The sequence below is a fragment of the Lathamus discolor genome, chromosome 4 (genome assembly GCF_037157495.1).
Source record: "Lathamus discolor isolate bLatDis1 chromosome 4, bLatDis1.hap1, whole genome shotgun sequence".
Lineage (NCBI taxonomy): Eukaryota > Metazoa > Chordata > Aves > Psittaciformes > Psittacidae > Lathamus > Lathamus discolor.
In genome coordinates this window covers 39,115,626-39,134,625 of record NC_088887.1, presented here as the reverse complement: position 1 = coordinate 39,134,625, position 19,000 = coordinate 39,115,626, and the positions used below count along the sequence as shown (strand labels likewise).

Here is a 19,000-nt window from a genome sequence, read left to right as displayed (position 1 = left end):
TCAGGGGAAGAAGGGAAGGCTTAGGGATGGAGACAGAGGGATATGATGGGTTTCCCAGGTAATGCTATACTCTGATGTGCTTGGAGTGGGAGCCAGGTGGGGGCATGTCTTCCCCACAGCTCTGGGAGGTATGGGAGAAGGAAGGGTGAGAAGGAAGGGAAGAAGGAAGGGAAGTGCTTTTGTCTACCTCGTCCCCTCCCCTTCTGTTTCTCTCCTTATTCTTTCTTTTGTTGGTTTCTTCTTTTCCCTGCATCTCTCTCACTGTATCTTTCTTCAGAGCATCTAGTTTGTACCCTCCCTCCTCCTGGTATTTTTCTTAGGTGTTTCTGATTACTCAGCAGCTCTGCTGAATGCAGTAGGAAGTTTTGGGGGAATTCAGGAAGCATTTGCAGAGCTGGCACTCAGGGCTGGCCCTTCGTGTCTCACCTTTGGTCACGCCATGGTAATGAGTTATGCGTGTACAGTCTTGAAGCAGGCATGTCAGCATCGGGTGATGATCAGCAGATGGTGCAGGCATCACTCCTATTGTGGCCACTGCTCGGTGTCAGTGTACAGTACACCATGGCTTTGCCCATGTCCCTGCTGCTGTGGGAGCTTGTGTGTTCTACCTGCCTTGTGGCATGGCAGCCTCTGCTTGTGCATCATGGTGCTCTGAGGGCCCACTGGTGTCCTCCCACCCTGTGCAGTCAGGGAGGTCACTTGTATAGCCTGGGGAAAGCTCATTTGCCAGAGCAATGCACTGCAAAGGATGCTGGTATTCCTGAAACTTTGGCATTAAGAAGGATGGGATGTCAAGCAGCAGGATTTTGTGGTTCAGGCAGTTTTTGCAGCAAAACCCAGGAGGTGTGAGGTGGCAGCAGTTATTGTTGGCTTTTGGTAAGAGTGATGGAGTTGGTCCCTTTTCTCAGTGTGCTGTAGGAGCAGAGATCCTGTTCCTGCAGATGGTACACTGCATCATCCTCTGGCAGTCGTCAGCTCTGCAGTGATTAGTCCTAGATGTGTCCTCCAGTGGCAGTCTTAATGCATCTTCAGTTGCTGGAAATTAATTTTCTCTGTCCCTCCCTCTGGAGTTAGTAAAAATCCTGAGGCTTCCTTCTGCCAACACAACGGCACTGATAAATCTCTTCAGGATCACTGTGTACTGAATATGAACGCCTTCCCTGTTAGCTCCTGACGGCTTTCTCCTCTTCCTTGCAGATCACAGGTGTTATCTTGCTCGCAGTTGGCGTCTGGGGCAAGCTCACCCTTGGCACGTACATCTCTCTCATTGCTGAGAACTCCACCAATGCCCCCTATGTGCTCATTGGAACGGGTACCACCATCATTGTCTTTGGGCTTTTTGGCTGCTTTGCCACTTGTCGTGGCAGCCCATGGATGCTGAAACTGGTAAGTATGCCAAAGTGCCTTAAGCAAGAGGGGAAGAGGTTTTGTTGATGTAGTGGGATTCCCCCCACCCCCTGCCAAGCTTCAGCAGATGTTAACATGGGTTTTTAGGCACATAAGCTAGATTTTATTGATCTTAATGTTCAACATGTGTGTCTTTTGGACAAAGAAGGGAAAAAAAATCTTTGCCAAAACCAGTCGTTGACTATGAATGAATTTCACTACCACAGGGTGTGCAGGCCCATGTGTTTCTGGGAGCAGGGCAAAATGCTGCTGATGAATTACTCTGTGGGTAATTCTACAATCGGTCTGGTTTTCTGTGAGTGAGATAGGTATATTTGCAATCTTAAAAACATCCAAAGCATCATAAATGTGAAGTTCATTTAAAGTATATTTTAAAGGGTTCATTTTAATACTCTAATGTAAAATCTATGGAAAAATAGTTGGTACCTTCTGAAAGCACACCAGCCTTTCTTTTTGTCCTAATATTCAGTAGAATAAAAGCTAACCTCATAAAACAAAGCTCTGTATGATACGTTTGTCTTCATCTCAAAAGCAGCATGAATGCTAGGTACACTAAGCACAGGTACAGCAGCTGTCTCTCAGACCAGTTTAACTTCTCTCTAAGTTTCTCTGTTCTGAGTTTTCCAGCCTACATTAAAATGGAAAATAGCTAGAGGTTAGACAAGCCTATATGGTAAACTGTGTTTCTGAGAATATTCAGGAGCAAAAGCCTACGCATGTAATGATTTGAAGGGTGGAAATAGTACTTGTGAAACACTGAGATAGTGGAAAAGGGCTGGACAGTACAATGCAGCTCCTGGTACGGTATTTTGGGGCTGATTTTCTAAGGAGATGGAACAATTCTCCGATTTGAACTGGATTTTTAGAAAAGGACATCTTAAATAGAGTTCATTTCTTCAACTGATGGCACAGCAGGGGAGAGGTACAGCTGCAGATATACGCTGGTGGCCAGTCAGCATGTCGTAGGTACATCGCTGCTGTCTCTTGCTGTCAGGGCACGTGTAGAGGCTTGTCAGAGTTACTGCAGTCCAGATGGGAAAGGGATAAAGGTGAATGATTATATAAATCCATAGGAAATCAGGCTCTGCTAGTTGCTCTCTAAGTGATGTAACTTTTTTCAAGGTAGGGCACTAACAGTGGCATGTGCTGTTTCAAGCACATGGTTTTATTTCCATCGTATACATAAGAGATACTTAAATATTTAAAATCTTTCTTTCTCTCCTGAACAGAATGCAGGCAGTAATTTGACACTGCATTAATTTGAGGAAATTACTTTTCTAGTTCTGCCTTCACTGTTATTCTCCTCTCCCCAATGACCTTCCATTAAAAAATATCCCTTTTTCCACTAAATCCTGCTAGGACTGAATTTCATTCAAGATGTTTCGTTTTAGATTGGTGTTTAGCACATGGGGAAAAAAGGTAATTTTTCTTCCAGAAGATTAAGCCCCAACTTCAAATTTTACCATTCTACCTTGCATTGTTTTCTTTACCTTTATTTCTGCTTAGACGTATTTTTAATAGTTTGTGAGTGTCTATACTGAAAGCGCTTGTTTTCAAGGTTTATTTAGCTCTGGATCCAAATGCTGCTCCTGAAGCCAAACATGGGCCTTGGCTCAGCAAAGTATTTGAGGCATCTGTCTAGTATTATTGTGAGAATGTTTCTGGAGAAGTCAGTGGTGCAGTTCATTTATTGGAGAAACTTCAGGAATTGGGCAGCAAATCCCGGTCTAGCGATGAGGCAGATAAACATGAAGCAAAATGCCTGGAGAAGCCTATTTACTTTAGCAGAGTGGCATGCAAACATGAAGGGTCTGTTTGTATTCCTTCCTGCACCACCAAAACCTGAGTGAGTTGGATCCATCTCTGGCATGTGAGTGTGTTTTAATTTACCTGAGAACGCTAGGAAATGTGGGAGCAGAAATGTCAGAAAAGCCAGCAATTAAACACTACTTATCATTTGTGAGTTGTACAAACACACATTCAGGCAATAACCTATGTATGGCCTCTGAGAGACCTTTGGTTTCTTAACATCTTTCATGGGTGTCTACAGCAGAAATGTAAATTTTATGTGATAACTGAGCAGTACAACTGTGCTGAGACCAAAGCCTGCTGTGTTCTGACTTCTGCCTCCTTCCTTTTCAGTATGCCATGTTCTTGTCCCTGGTGTTCCTGGCTGAGCTAGTGGCTGGCATTTCAGGGTTTGTGTTTCGCCACGAGGTAGGTGGAAATGTGCTGAGTTGACACATGGCAGTGTCTCCCTGGGCAGGAGCTGCTGAGAAGTTCTCTGAAGCGTGGAGAATGTGTAGGTCGCTGAGCTCGGCAGCTCCATACTCATCTCCAGGGATGCAGCTGTTGTGCAACAATAACATGTACAGCTCTTAAAAACTGATGCAATTCCAAATGAAGGGATTTAGCCAAAGCTCTTGGCCTCAGCTGCCTGATAATTTACTCTGGAGCTATCGTTTTCTGTGTGTCCATCATGTAAGATCTTTACTCCTTTACATATGCTGAGGGCTGCAAAATAGATTAAATACTTTTCTTAAACAGCTTCTTCAGCCAGGCAAGTACTTGTTTACATAAGGCAGAGAGCACTTCTGCATCAGATCAGACTCAATGTTTTGTAAATCTTCTTCTTTTGTTGAGGGTGGGGAGAGAGTGGGATGGGATTTTGTTTCTATCCTGAGAATAAGGAGAGATTAGAAATAGAGTGAGGTAGGAAACAGGGACAGGAAGAAGCTTTAAAAAAGCATGATGGTCTAGATTTGTAGTACCACTTGTGCTTTATCCACTGTAATCAGGTCTATCTCTGGCTTTAAGTCCATGGGCCTATATGCCATTAGTGCTGAACAAGAACAACCCCAGAGACCCTCTTTGTCTCTTGTCTTTGTATTATCTGTTTTTCTGGTCTCTTCTTTTCACATGAGATTTCTATTGCTATAGGCTTTTCTGATGTCTACCCTTGCAAGTGGTGGATGGATTTTAATTCGGTCCTGAAATACCAGTTCCTCTGCTAAGGATTGCAATTTCATCTGGCGTAACCTGTAGCAACCTCAGTGTCAGGCAGCTGCTCCCCTTTGGAAGAGGCAGTCTCTTGTAAAGGTCATAGCCGTGTGGGTTGCCCAAATCATCTGATACCCAGCTCCTTATCACCCAGTCAAAATGCCTTTCCCAGTGATGTGCCTGACCTTCTCCAGCTGAGAGACCTCTCATTCCTTACCCAAATGCCTTTGATGCTGGGGACAAGGGCTGCCATCTACTTAGGGGAGTTGTGTCTTCTTTTGGTGCCACTGGCTTTTGTAACCAAGGCATTTGCACAGGCTTCGGCTCCTACTAGGCATCCATGAGCAGAAAGCAGCACACAGTCTCCTTCAGACTTAGTGCTGGAACAAAGTGTTTGGGGAAAAAAACATCAAATGATATCTTTCTTATAGGTTAAGTAATTTTCTGGATTTATTTATTTTTATTTTTTAGTTTAAAATAAAAGTACCCCAGCAAACAGCTACATAAAAAAAACCCACAGCAAATTACTTAATCTATAAGAAATTTAACCTGTAAGAACTATGTCCGATAGACCCCACTTGAAAAATAGCATGAATGACTCCTAAGAGTTAAGAGGGAGCTCTGCCAGCTCTGAAAACACACTTAAAAACAAGTGGGAAGGGCTAGTTTGGGTGCCTTGTTAGGTTTGGAAATGCATTTGCTTCTTGTGAAAACTACTTCAGGTTTCAGCTTTTCGTTGCTCACGTGGACTGTTTTTTCCTCATCCTCATAGATCAAGGATACTTTCCTTAGGACATATACCGAAGCAATCCAGAATTACAACAAGAATGATGAGCGGAGCCATGCAGTGGATAACGTACAGGAAAGTGTAAGTCTAAAACTGGATATTAAAAATTAATAGAGCAAATCATACATTCAGATTTGATCACAGAACATGAAGCGTGGATGGCTCAATCTGCAAGCTGTATACTGCAAGCAGAATTAGAGGCTGGCAAAACTGATCTAAATAAAAGAGTAGTTCAACTGGTATGCTTGCCTAAGTTTTAATGAACAAGCTATCTAACGAAGACAGGGCCTGTCCCATTTGTTTGTTGTTGGTCCCTTATCTTGAATTACGTTTAGAGGCCAGTTTTATCCCGTAAGAACACACCTTGTTCTTAATGGAATCTGTCAATAGGATTAAGAAATGTAGATTTGTGCTGGATGAGACACTTGGTGAGGCACTGGAGTAGGTTGCCCGGGGAGGTTGTGAATGCTCCATCGCTGGCAGCGTTCAAGGCCAGGTTGGACGAAGCCTTGGGTGACATGGTTTAGTGTGAGGTGTCCCTGCCCATGGCAGGGGGGTTGGAACTTGATGATCTTGAGGTTCTTTCCAACCCTAACTATTCTATGATTCTATGAGACAGGATTCTGTAATTTAGCATCCTGTATCACTGATAAACTGCAGCAGGTCACAAGTACAGTAAGAGGCTAGCAAAGGAGACCTAGTAAGCTAAGGGGAGAAAGAGAGTGTATTTTCTCCAGAGGAAGAGGGGGTGGAAAAATGTGTTGCTGAGGTTGAAGATGCCAACCACAAGGAACCAAGCCCACCAACTACAACACAGAACAAATTCCTATTTAAATTCCTACTGGAAACTGTACCATAGCAAGAAGCTCACAATACATTCTATAAGCCAATTTGATTTTCATGTGATTATAACTTACTGAATGGCTGAAACTGCAGTGTAACTGTATTGATGACTTCTAGATCTTCTTTAGAAATTACATCTATAATGTTGGACCCCTCCGTGTGTTTGAAACTGCCTCTAACCTGTCTTCTCTTAGCCGATTACTGCACCGCTCTAAACTGAGTATATTCTGCTGTCAAATTGTTTGTTTGCGTAACGTTAACATGTATTTTGAAATTCTGATTCCTTGGAGTTGGCTAAACTACACAGTTCTAAATAACAGTTCCGTGTTTCTGTCATAGCAAAATGTTAATTTCATTTATTTTTACAGGAACTGCATTTATAAGCCCTTTTCATGCAGAAAATTCAACGCATAGTGCATATCTTTGAGTGACTGTCTTCCCTTTTAGCTCAGTATCTAGAGCAGAATATCCTTCCCAACTTAGTTGTTTTCAGCTGATTATGAAATCACTCTGTGAACATATGGTCTCCTATTCGTGGCTCTGTGAGTTTTCCTAGAAATTACTTTGGTGAGTTAGAGAGGCTTGCTTCACCTTAGCGATTTGTACTAGTTTGTCCCTGCATGTGTTACATGTAATTCTGCGTAATGCTTTGGATTTTTTAAGGCCACCTTTCTTGACTGCATTGTGAGGCTTTGACTTGAATTTCCAGGATCATCTTTAATCAAATAAACAAGCAAAGGAAACAAAACCAAAACCCAACAGACCTTCAAAGAACAGTTCTGCTCATAAAATACCTTTTTTCCTGGGAGGTTTTCTGATCCAATCTTCTGTAAATGACATTCATGATGCTTTTGTTATAAATGGGGTAGAGGGTTGTATCTTCTTTCCAAAACTGGAGGCAACACATCTTTATCTTGATTATAAGCTTATTAAGTGGACGGTGACAATTCCATCCTAGTTTTAATCCTGGTTTGCTTGTTTGTTTGAATCTGCATCTTATTCCTCTTAGCTGAGCTGCTGTGGCATTCAGAGCTACACCAACTGGAGCACCAGCCCTTACTTCTTCAAATACGGCATCCCTACGAGCTGTTGCATGAACTCCAGTGACTGTAATACTCAGGATCTGCGCAACATGACCGTGGCCGCCACTAAAGTAAACCAGAAGGTACCAGTAACATTGTGCTAGAAGCAGTTGCTTTGAAACCATCCAGTACACGAGTGGAGCATATGGCTGCTTACAGTTGCGTTTGTTTTCAAATAGTGGATTGATAACTTGTGTTTTGGGCTGGAATTATGGTAAAGAGCTTTCAAAATCTTTAAGCTGGCCTTACTCAAATGACCGGGTGAGCAACATTTCTGATGAGAAGGGATTTGTTTCCTCACCACAATGCTGCACACAGGGGCAGCGCTGGCCAGGCACAGGACTAGGAGTGCTTTGTGTGCTCGACTGCCCTTGAGGGTTAGGTTGGTCAGCATTTCTCTGCTCCTCTCTCACTCTTGCTGAATGCTGTGGGGTTTTGCTGAGGACAAAGATGTAGCTGGGTGAAGGGAAGGATGAGGTTTACTCTTGTTTGTGTTCAAACAGTAATTTCACTGCTAAAGAAAAAACATGGACGACTGACAACAGACGTGGTGGTTGGGTGGTACATTTACAGTGACTTGAAATCTTTGAACATGTGCTGCTGCAAGCATCGCACAGCCAAAGTGACTCCCTTCATGCAGTCACCGGAAGGAGCATTTGAGAAAAGGACAGAATAGGGTTGGGAAAGAGCGTTTGAGAAAACAGGGAAAAAAAAGAGTAATTGGAGGATTAAAATACAGAAAACACAAAGAAAGGGAGGAATAAAGAGAAAACAATGCAGCATGTATAGTAGACACTGCGCTGCAGAAATACAACTCAAGTTATTGCTTTAAGTGTTAGTGCATCATCAATAATTTCTTTCTCACCTGAGATTTGCAAGAGGCAACAGTTTGTTGGTAAAGGAATGATACTGTGGCCAAATCAGTGTGCTAAATTGCAGCATAGCTTAATAAGATTTAGGATTATTTTGTTTTCTGTTTTTGTTTTCAGGCTTGAATTTAAAAAAAATAAATCAAAGTCCTAAGTAGGTAACAGGCAAAGTATGGAAATGCCTTTCTGCCTTCTGTTTCTGTCTTTTTCACCGCAGTCACCTGTAGCTGAGCACAGCCCAAAACATGTTCCTTTGAAAACCAGTCAAATGGACAACATTTTCGAGCATGTGTTTAAATAAGATGCCAGAGGATTATTTTCCACTAATTTTTTCTTTTTTGCAATAGTTTAATCAGAGCCACTTGTTCCAGGCGTGTGGAACATTAGTGGCGTCCATCTGTTAAGAAACTCAGTCACCACCAACAAAGTAATCTTGCTGGATTGCATGAGCATGGAGGATGAGCCACTCCATTCAGTTGTGCCTTGTGAACTTGTGGTAACTTTCTGGTTTTATAGAAGTGGGAAGAAGGTGAGAAGCAGGACAGTGTGGATCTCGGGGATGTACGGTACAACCAGCATCCACAGGCAGAGTGCCTCCTTGGCTGCCCATCCTCATCCCCTGCTTCTGCCCATCTTCCCAGTAGGAACACTTTCTAGTGTGACTGGTACTTTACCAGCAGGTCTCACCTTTTCAGTTTGGGATGTCCATGCACTCTGAACCTTTCCTGGCTGCATAACTGAGCAGGTGCCATTTGTGTCCCCACACACACACAGAAATCCCTGTCCACTTGTGGGTTCCTCTGGGCAAAAGATGCCTGCTGAATTGTGAGAAGCATCTGAGTGTTGAATGAGCTTGTGCTAGTCCATGGCTGATAGCTCACTTTCAGCCATGCTTGCTCCTTGCTTTCCTGTCAAATGCACAAGTCACTTGACAGAAAAGGACTGATGATTCCTCAGGAAACAGTTGACTTAATTACTTGATTAATTACTACTTAGGGGAAGTTTGGATGTCCTGTGATATTGTGTCCCATTTTCTGAGATAGATAGCCATTTGTAATCAAAGGTTGTAAAGACTTCTATTTAGCTGTTGTGAGATCTCAGAGTTGACCCAAACATTTAAACAAGGTGGGATGTTCCTGAAAGGGGCATGAGAATAAAAAGGAAGCAGGAGGAAATGTTGTGTGACCCTTTGCTTTGACTTCAAGTAGGAAGCAAATATCATTGCCTCTGACACAAGCCCACTGCTCATCTTCGAAACAGGAACTTTGCTCTCTGTGTGTTGGAGAATAAGGAAAAGATATATTGTCTGTGTTGTGGAAGACACTTGTTACCATTCCTGTGAATGGGTATATTTGGAATATACATCTCTTTTGGTAAATCTTGCAAAGCTGTCAGTAAGACAAATTCTCTATGAGCTAATCAAATTACTAGCTCTTTATGAAGACCAATGATGAATTATCCAAAGAGGATTAAGCTGATGATCTAATGCCAGGACTAAAAGACAACATTCTTGGTTTTTCTTTGCCAATTCTGCCACAGACTTGCTTAGTGACCTTGAGTAAATCATTTAGTCTGTTTCTTCATCTCAGATGAGACTAATACCTAACTCGAAGGGCTGTCATTAGGATTAGCTAATTAACGTTCGCATAGTGCTTTTAATCTTCAGAGCCCATTACCAACAAACCTCAAGAATTACTTCTCTCTAAAATCTTAACAAAGGAACAGATGCGTGGAGTCAAGAATTATTGGATACTTGCTAAATTGTCACTTATGTGCTCTGGATCAGCACCCAGATGTGTGCACATGGTACTTCACATACTTCTGTACTGTACATGCAGCTCTTGGGTGCTTCTTGCACTCTCACTCTGTGCACAGAAAGAATTGAGCAATTAAGCCATATTTATGCAGTGTAATTCAGGAAAGAGACTATTGTGATTTGGGAAAACAGTCTTCAAATGAGGAGAGTGATCAAAACTCTCACTTGCATGTTTTTTTAACGAGATATTCTGTCTCCCTCCAATTACCATTAGACGCTGCATCTCTTGAAGGCTGTTGAACAGATCTCAGAATTGCTGGGGAAACATTAAGCTGTGTCAGACAGACTGAAAGTACTGCTTGAGAGACCTAATCTCATTTCCTAACACACACAAGTATAGGTGCTTGGTGTGTTAAATAAGCAGGCTTGAATCTGACATACTGTACACTGTTGTAAGATGCAATAAAGGATAAATTAGCTCAGGAGAGCTAATTTCAAATGCTTTTTTGGAGGGGCAGAGTAGGTGAAGGGAGAAATTTGGCACAAATTATCATACTGAGGGGAACATCTCAAAAAGCCTATCCAAGAGAAGGGCAGAAACGTGTATGAATCTGCTGGCCCCAGAGTGGGCTGTGAATTGAGGCACAAGGAATCAAGTTAGCTGATGGATACAGGGTCTGAGCTAGGGAGAGAAAATTGGGTTTGGGGAGCAGGACAAGGAATTTTTTGTCCAAGGGCAAACGAATGAAGAAACTTCCTACAACCCCCTTGATAACTTTGTTACATGGTTTAAAGTCATACACTGCTCAATACCTTGCCCGTTGTCCTTTTACAGGTGAAGGCAAGCAGAATGCCTCATTGGATGCCTGAAGCGTGCTCGTATTAAGTATCTGGAGTATTAAGAAATCTGCATCATTTATTCATTTTTGGCACCCTTGCTGTATTATAACATTACCCTATGTTGTTACTGGTTTGGTTTCAGGTCAAAGCTATTTTAATGTTTTTTAAAACAGTGTGAACTGACTTTCTTTACTAAGACCTATGAAAATGAGTGGAATGTCACAATTAGCTTTTAAAAGTACTGAAATACATTTGTTTCTAAAAAGGACCAGTGTTGCCACCACTTTCCATCATTCACTGAGAATTGCTATTAAATAGAAAGGTGACACTGTTGGAAATTACAGCAGAAATATTGTCTAGTCCAAGTCCATTTAAAATGAGATATTTGTATGTATGCGTTCGTGGCAGGGAAGGTCGATACAAGGAATGATTATGTTTGTTTTCTAGGGCTGTTATGACTTGGTGACCAGTTTTATGGAGACGAATATGGGAATCATAGCTGGAGTGGCTTTTGGGATTGCGTTCTCACAGGTAGGTGCATAAATGCTTCCCTTCCCCCTGTTTTGTCCCCTCTCTTTTTTTCTTTCCCTGGACTTCAAGGAAGGAAGCATTATGGAAAGGGACTGAACTCAGCATGCTCATTAGTCCTGAGGTCATCTGTTCATTGATTTTCTTTTTTTCAACTTAAATGAAGTTTCTCCTTGGGAATATCAGTTACGGTTGAGCTAATGACTAGCTCAAGGAAAACAACTTGTCCCTCTACTGGGTCAAATAGAGGTTAACCCAATAAAACATTGGCTTAAATGGAGCATAAACAGCTAAGAAGACAAATAGCTTACCCATTGTATGGATAGGCTTCTACCTTCTAAGCATTCTTATTTTGTCTTAAAGGAGTCTAGAGTTCAAACAAGTGTGTACCTTCAGGCCTCCCCATCCTGGACCTGGAGCCTAGAGGGAGCAGTTGGTTTTGATGACCAGTAGTTTTATATTTTTTCCCCTTTTAGCACAGAACACTGAGCTGAGATCTGCCCAAATTAGATTATTAAACCAATTTCCTGCCTGGACCAAAAGGAGTTTGTCATGGGAGGGACAAGAGAAGGCTAAGAAGGTGTTTGCCTCTCCCTGATATTCAAACTGCCTTTTCTTAGACAGGAGCTGGGGAAACCATAGGTCTGGTCAGAATCTTCTGGTCAAGAAGGGGAGTGTAAACACCTCTCAATGAGATGCTCATTTACTTTAGTCATTTGCGTGTGGTGGCAAAGACTCGCCTTTGAAACATGCAAAAAGAGGAGGGAGAGAAACACACCAATGGGCTAATGCAAAAGCGTTTGCAAATTGTTCAGCAAAACACATGGCAACATCTATGATGCCTAAATCACTTCTACCTGAGAGGCAATCTGCCTGCTCTCTGCAGAGAGTACATTGTACAATTACAAATATTATAGTCAAAAACTATCACGCAACTTTCATTTGTTTCATTCACACAATATTAAAAATTTAGGTCCTGAGGCAACACTGAAAATAGTAATGTGTCTCTGGAATGACTTATGTTTATCCAGTGGTTTGGAAAGATGAGGTGCTAGGAAAAAGTGTTTGACTTCTTAAACCTCATGAATTCAGTTAGCAAGCGGTAGGTTTATACTGTGCTGTGCTGGAAACAGGCGATTTGCCAGTGTTGCTGCTGGTCATAGGCAAGTCAAGTAATGGGAGGGCTGTGGTTGCCCTTTGGCCCCTGCTGCCCCATGGCATCAGCCTGTGCTTGGCTGTACAGTGTTTTAGCTACATCTCTCTGAGTTTCATTTTCTCAGCAGTGACAGTGGCCTCCAGGATTTATCAGAAGAACTGTCCCCAAGACATATGGAAAATGGGCACCACATCTTCTCAGTCGGTGTATGCACAACTTGAAGGAGCCCAAAGTTTTAACTTTGGGCTTGGATGAGCTCACTACCTTGCTTTGGGGGTATCTGGAAACCTGATGCCTTATAGCCTATATGTTAGATGTGAAAAGCCCATGATTTGGCCTGTCAGCCTGTTTCATGTGGATGTTCATCATACCACCAGCCACCCAGAGCACTGGAGTCAGGACTTCAGGATCCAGAAGTGGTGAAACTACCAGTCTGGAGCTGTTGGTGCATAGATCAGGGGGAATTTGGGGGTTTTGTTTAATATGCTCTTCTAGTTTTTGTTGAATGGTCATGGCTGTCTTGATACTCTTCTCCACTGTGGTTATGACTTGAATACTGCTATAGGACTCTGAGCTGTTGTTTCAGTTCGGTTTCTAGAGAGCCAGAAGGCTATAAAGCATCTTTTAAAGTGCCTCATGTGAAACTATCCAAAAGAAAAATGGGATGAGCGGAATTTTATATCTTATATGCTGCTGGGGCAAACGCCTCAGTCAGGACCAATACTATCTCAAAGCCTTTAATCAGTGTATTGTACATACGCTAGGCAGAGCATCAACTTATTTGCCTGAACGTTGTTTGCAGCTGGGAGGGAGACTGTAGGAAGAGTGCAGCTGAAACTATTAGTACTTTGGCATGTGTCTGGATGTTTACTCTAGGTCATTGGCTGGTTGTGAGCTCCATGCAGGAAGGTGGGTAAGCAGTACGGGCCCGTGCAATGGGAGCCCTTTGCACAAGGAGAGATCAGCATGACGGGCTGGAGGCAGCATGCGGGGGAAGGCGTTGTGCTGCTGTGGCTCCAAGTGCAAGCTGAGGCATGTTCTGAAGTGGTGTTGGCAGCTCGTGCTGCCTGATGGCCGCCTGCACCCTGCTGTCAGCTGGGGATGCCGCTCCCCTGCCTAAGCACGGGGCTCTGGCACTCCAAGTGGACACCCAGCTGCTTGGGGTGTTTGCAAATGTGTAAAAGGGAGACGAGAGGAGATGCAGGGGAGAAAAGCGCAGCTCTCCTGGGCTGCGAAGAATAGGAGGTGGCCAGTTATAATTTACTGCCTAATCTGTTTTGCTGGACGCAATTAGGGGTGGCGTTTACAGGTTGATTTCAGGTTAAAGGTAGCTGGCAGTCATGCCAGGCAGCGCTCCAGCTGCAGGCAAGGTTTTGCTGTTCCTACTGAGAATAGATTTAATCTAAATAAAAGACAAATTAGATCATGCTGCTCTTCTACAGTAAAGCAAGCTCAAGGGCCTTTCATTCATGTGATTTGTTAGGTGTTGACTAGCATGGGGAATGTGCTGATTCCCAGAAATAGGGAAAGCTGATGTACTGGCATTGCACATCTTACAGGCCTGGCACACACCTCCCAGTCAGAGTCAGCTTTAAAAGCCTGCTGTGTTGCTGACATTGTCTGCGCTGCTCCTCGGGTTTGAAATAGTAACAATAAAATGCGATTTGGTTGGTTTTGGACTCAGATGCTAATGCTGACTTCCAGCTGGAATAATCTGAGTTTAGCAGGTGCTCTTCAGAGTAGCAAAATGATCCCTGCCTTGTGCCCAACAGAGAATACAATTATGCAAGCAGCATAGATGATGAAGAGTTTTGCTGAGATAAAACTGTAGTGCAGGCATTGGCTTAAGGGATACAAGAGACAGAGTCTGAAAGTGTTTACAGATTGTGGTTGCGGTAAAGACCCTGAGTAGGGGAGTCTCAGGCCAAATTATTACCTCTTCTAGAAGGACACAAAGCAAGGTGCTCTCCACATGCTCAAAACAGGTTGTGGAGCATGCAGGGTTCCCATCATTCAAAGATATGTTCTCATGTGGCTATAGTCCCTCTTTACAGTGCAACATCCACCTGCCCTCTTTACTGTCAGCATTAATGTGAGTAGCTCTGCCTGACAGTGGAAGCAGTTCTGGTGCAGACATCACCCACCGTGTCTGCTGCAACTCCTGAGACTTGGCCCTAGCACAAGATTACACCTTTGTTGCCCCTTGCACCAGGGTTAGGAAGCAGAATCCATATTAAGATCCAATATGTGACCTGTAATCTAGTTTAAGACTGGGTAGTTTCTAAATCAGGGCATTCAGCCTGCTTTTAAAGGTGACTTTGTGCCCTTTTGAGATGCACAGAACAGTTCTGGTGGCTGCTGAAACAGGAGAGGGAGCAAATTTCTGGCAAATGAAGTGTGGCCTGACCAGGAATATGGCATCTCAGAGACGGAAAACAGTTCATCTGTATTTGAGGTACCCTTGCTTGGTCTTGCTCGGGGCTGATGCCAACCCAAATCAAGCAATTGGTTGGTAGAGAAGATGTATATTTTGATGATAATCATGTTAACAGGGAGCACTGATGGTCTCGGGGAAAGGACACACAATCCCAAGCGTGAACTAGAAGGAGCCAGTTTGTAGGAGCAGCCAGCCAGGCACTATCTATGCATGTTCTGCAGGGTCTGCAGGAGCTCCATTGCTGCCAAACAGTTGTGATCCCCCTTCTCAAGCACTGCTCCCTTGCAATGCACTTTGCCAGCAGCAGAACAGGACGGGCAGAGGTGGTGCCTTCTGGGCATGGGCAAGGCAGCTGAAGCCGCTCTGATAACCCTTTCTTGGAGCCCCGGCTGTGGAAGGCTGATTGGTCTACAGAGACAGCCCTCTCACCGCACCCCAATTGCTAGGGATGAGCTGTAACAACCTGGATATGCTCATGAGTTAATTAATTGACCAATCCAAATGAGAAAAGCAAGGTTGAATTATTTATAGTATATTAACGCTGTTGGCATAGGCAGGAAAAGCTAACAAACTGCGATAGGCATAATGCTGAAACGCCTGAGTGCTTATTGACGACTGGAAGCCAGGGATCTGTTTTCAATAATCTGAGTGACAGCCAAGGGAATAGTGAAAGACTTTTTCTTGATTTATTTCCAGATTGATAGCACTCATTTCTCTGGTGCTGCACCATTTGTAAAGAAAGCATAACCACTCTGGGGCAGTAGGAAGCTTTTTCCCAGCACACTGTTAATAAAGCTAAAGGGGCTGCCAGCTCTCGGTGGTGGCGGGCGACCCAGGTGAAGCCTGAAAGGGAAACGCAGCCAGTAGCATGCTGATACCCTGACAGCTTATCCATCCACAGGCAGTGACAATGGGATGGAAAAGTAGCAAAAAGGCACGCTGCCTATCAAATAAATATCCTCTGATCAAAGTCAAATGGCACATCTGACAAAAGACGGGAGATTTTAATACTGGTTTTCTGATTAGAGCAGTCCTTGAGACAGGGCATAAATGTGTTGGAGGAACAGCCAGCCAGGCTCCAGTAATAGCTCCAGTAATAGCTCCAGAACATGAAATCTTTGCTTACCATGACCTCTCTTTGCTCTGCATTCATTTAATTTAACTTATATTCACTTCTACTTCTGTTCTTGTCCGGCACAGTTGATCGGGATGCTGCTGGCATGCTGTCTGTCCCGGTTTATTACTGCTAACCAGTACGAGATGGTGTAACAAGGTGAGCTTTGCCCACTTTCCATGCAGTACGTATGCTATATACACCCTGGTGTGTTAGCATGGTTGTGCTGCTTCTATTGAAGATAGTGGGCAGGTTCTAGATGCTGAGCATGTCCATTGAGAATTAAGTCCTCCCATGGGTTTCTTTGCTTTGGGATTTTCACCCCAATAGTCTGTCTGGTGGGGGAAAAAAAATGTGTGTGGGGGAAATGTACTGTTGAATGCCTGATCATTTTAGTTTCCTTCTTGAAGAGAGAGGGCGCAATACCTGCCATGAACACCGTTAGCAGCCAAAGCAACCTCCTTCTTTATCTTTACTCCCCACCCTGCTCTCTAGTCTTTCAGAAGTAAGAAGTCCAGAGCCTGTCTGAAGACCAGGAGCTGCAGCATTGGAGAAAGACTGAAATGAATGTTATAGCACACACTGTCTCTCGCACGCACGCACACCCACACCCCACGAGCAAGCACGTGCGCGCGCACACTCGCACCCCACCTCCCGAACTCTGTCCCATGCGTAGTGTAACCATTCTGTGAAGTACCGCGGTGCCACCGAGAGCAGCCGGGTCCCCTCGGCCTCCAGACCCAGACCCCATCCCCGCGGCCCGGCGTAGGACGGCACCGTATGTCTGTTCTTGGTCACACAGTAGTTGCATCGTAAGTTAACAAAGGTAATTCATTAACAGCAGTGATCGGGCTGTGCATGTAGTGACTGGAGGGCGTAATGAGCCTTTCACCATGGTTAATAAGTGTTGCACACGTTCATATAAACCGATATATGAAATATATATTCTTTTGGTTTTATCTTAATTTCTTGTTTTGTTTATTGCTTTACTAAGGTTTTCATCCTTACCCTCTTCCCTGCGCCTGCCCCCCCCCCGCCCCCAAAAACAAAGGAATCAGTAACATAACATAAAGATACTTGAAAATGATGTTAAAATGTTGTGCTTGAAGGGAACCGTTATTCCTGATGTTCTTCTACATCTTTGATTCTTACTCAGTGTTGTATGCCTAGTGCGTATCCCAGTAGGCTTTGTCTAGTGCATTTTGCCTCTGAACCTGATCCTGTGTAATACTGTTATTAAGCTGTGTTGTTGCTTACTGTGAAGGCAGGAATTTTGCTCCCTTTATTTTTATTAGGTAGTTATGAACTAATTGAACTGTGCTGTACTGCGGCCTTCAGACTTTCTTCCTCTTCTTTCTTTTTCTTTCTTTTTGCATTGAGGTTGCAGCCACCAAATACATCACTGAATCCAATCGAAATAAAAACACACACATGCAAAAACAAAAAAATCACAAAAAAAACCCAACAGGCATATGAAATATTTTTGGGGGAAAGCAAAAGTTTAAAACCTTTTTAAAAAAATAAGACTTTTTTAATAATGCCTCTGTCTAGCATGCCAACGAGAATGCATTGATATTGTGAGTATTTGTGATATACGTATTAATAAATGGAACCATTACAGATTTCTAGCTGCTTCCTTTTTGTTCTTTAGTCATAACAAAACTCTTTCGAGGGGGGAGTGAACATGAAACACAAATGCACCGCTTGGAGTGACATGTCTTTATGCATATTTTAACAACTAACTTGCTTGTGACAGGAAAACGTTACTACCCTGGGAAAAAGAAAAAAGAGAAAGAGCTGGAATTGTTTCAGAACTCCTAGGAAAACCTTCCACAGCTGGTTTCACCACGTGGCAAATACATACCCTCTGTGTTGCAGGTTTGCTTCTTGTGACTGGTAATGATCTGCAGTGTTTAATTATCCCATCCTTAGCACTGAGTGATTTTGGCCTTGAGCATTTCTCTCTGATTTTGGTGAGGGAGAGAAGAGGGATTTGGGGCTGAGGGGGTGGGTAATGGTAAGTCAGGCACTCACCTCTTTCTCATTTGAACACCTGAAGTGTTGAAGACCTCATGGAAAGCCCCTGAAAATTTAAACCTGGAAGTTTTGGACCAAGCCCTTACATTTGCAACGAAGAAGACTGGAGGAGGGAAGACTGTAGCCTTCTTGCTGTGGAGCTGCTGCACAGTGCCTGTGTCCACACAGCCCATACAGCTGCCTGAGCCCCAGGCCATCCTACATCTGTCTGTCCATCCATCTATGGCACCTGCCCAGTTACTGCAGCCCTCTGCCCCAGGGATGTTGCCCTACGTGGTGCCTCCAGCATCAGCTCCTGATGAGCCTTTGCATGGTGCTGGTGCAATTGATGTGCTTTCACCCACAACTATAAAAGGGCTTGCACAGGCAAAAACCTGCTGGCATATGCCAAGGTGGCATGTCTTAAAATCCCTGGCGGCATCTTTGGCTTTATTTGGCCATCTTTAAACACAGGGAATGCCAATACAGGCCCTGCATAAATGATGGGCAGTTTGCGTGCACTTTGCTAGGGACAAATCCACTCGGCTCAGGTTGCAGCACTGACATTTGCAGTCCCTTCTGAGGGGACAGTCACAGACACTCACTTGGTTGCTGGGCTACAAGATGCTGGAGCAATGCCCTTCTCGCTCAGGCACAGGAAGTTCACAGGGGCTGTTTTTCCACACCAGAAAGAGCTGGTCCACCAGCTGCCCCGGTTTCCCTCCCCTATTCATCCCCAGGCAGGTCTCCCCTACCCTATGGAGGGGAGAGAGAAGGGTGAGGCTGCCACCTCCTCCCTCCAGAGCCACCAGCAACCTTCCGGAGTGGAAAAGCTCCAGCCTCTCCTTTGCTTGCTTTCTTTCTTTCTTTCTTTTGTTGTCTTTTTCCTGAAAGAAAGCATTGTTTGTGCCAAGACCTCTTTCTTTTGAAGATGCTGATGTTGGGTGACAGGTCAGCAGGCCCCCAAACTGCTCCAGCTCACCCATCCCCATTCACTAAAGCATGTGCTCAGCTTTAAGGCATAAGTACTGGATTAAGTCCATTCAGCAAAGCCCTTCAGTGCATGCTCAATTGTGTCCCTGAGCCCAGCAGCACTCCGGCTTCTATGGGGTAGGTGTGTTAATTGGGCTCTTGGCAGCTTCTGTGGAGGGGATCAGGCTGGTGA

At 43.9% G+C, this 19,000-nt stretch overlaps 1 protein-coding gene across 1 annotated transcript in view; it reads left to right on the top strand.

The window, feature by feature from the left end:
• TSPAN7 (tetraspanin 7) overlaps positions 1–17,441 on the top strand; it is a 94,629-nt gene extending 77,188 nt beyond the window's left edge. Inside the window, exons 2-8 of the mRNA XM_065677184.1 lie at positions 1,198–1,386; positions 3,550–3,624; positions 5,180–5,275; positions 7,047–7,202; positions 11,032–11,115; positions 15,906–15,978; positions 16,315–17,441. Of these exons, the coding sequence (XP_065533256.1) occupies positions 1,198–1,386; positions 3,550–3,624; positions 5,180–5,275; positions 7,047–7,202; positions 11,032–11,115; positions 15,906–15,974 (669 nt within the window). The 3' untranslated portion in view covers positions 15,975–15,978; positions 16,315–17,441. The remainder of the gene's footprint in view (positions 1–1,197; positions 1,387–3,549; positions 3,625–5,179; positions 5,276–7,046; positions 7,203–11,031; positions 11,116–15,905; positions 15,979–16,314) is intronic.
• Positions 17,442–19,000: the final 1,559 nt, after the last annotated feature.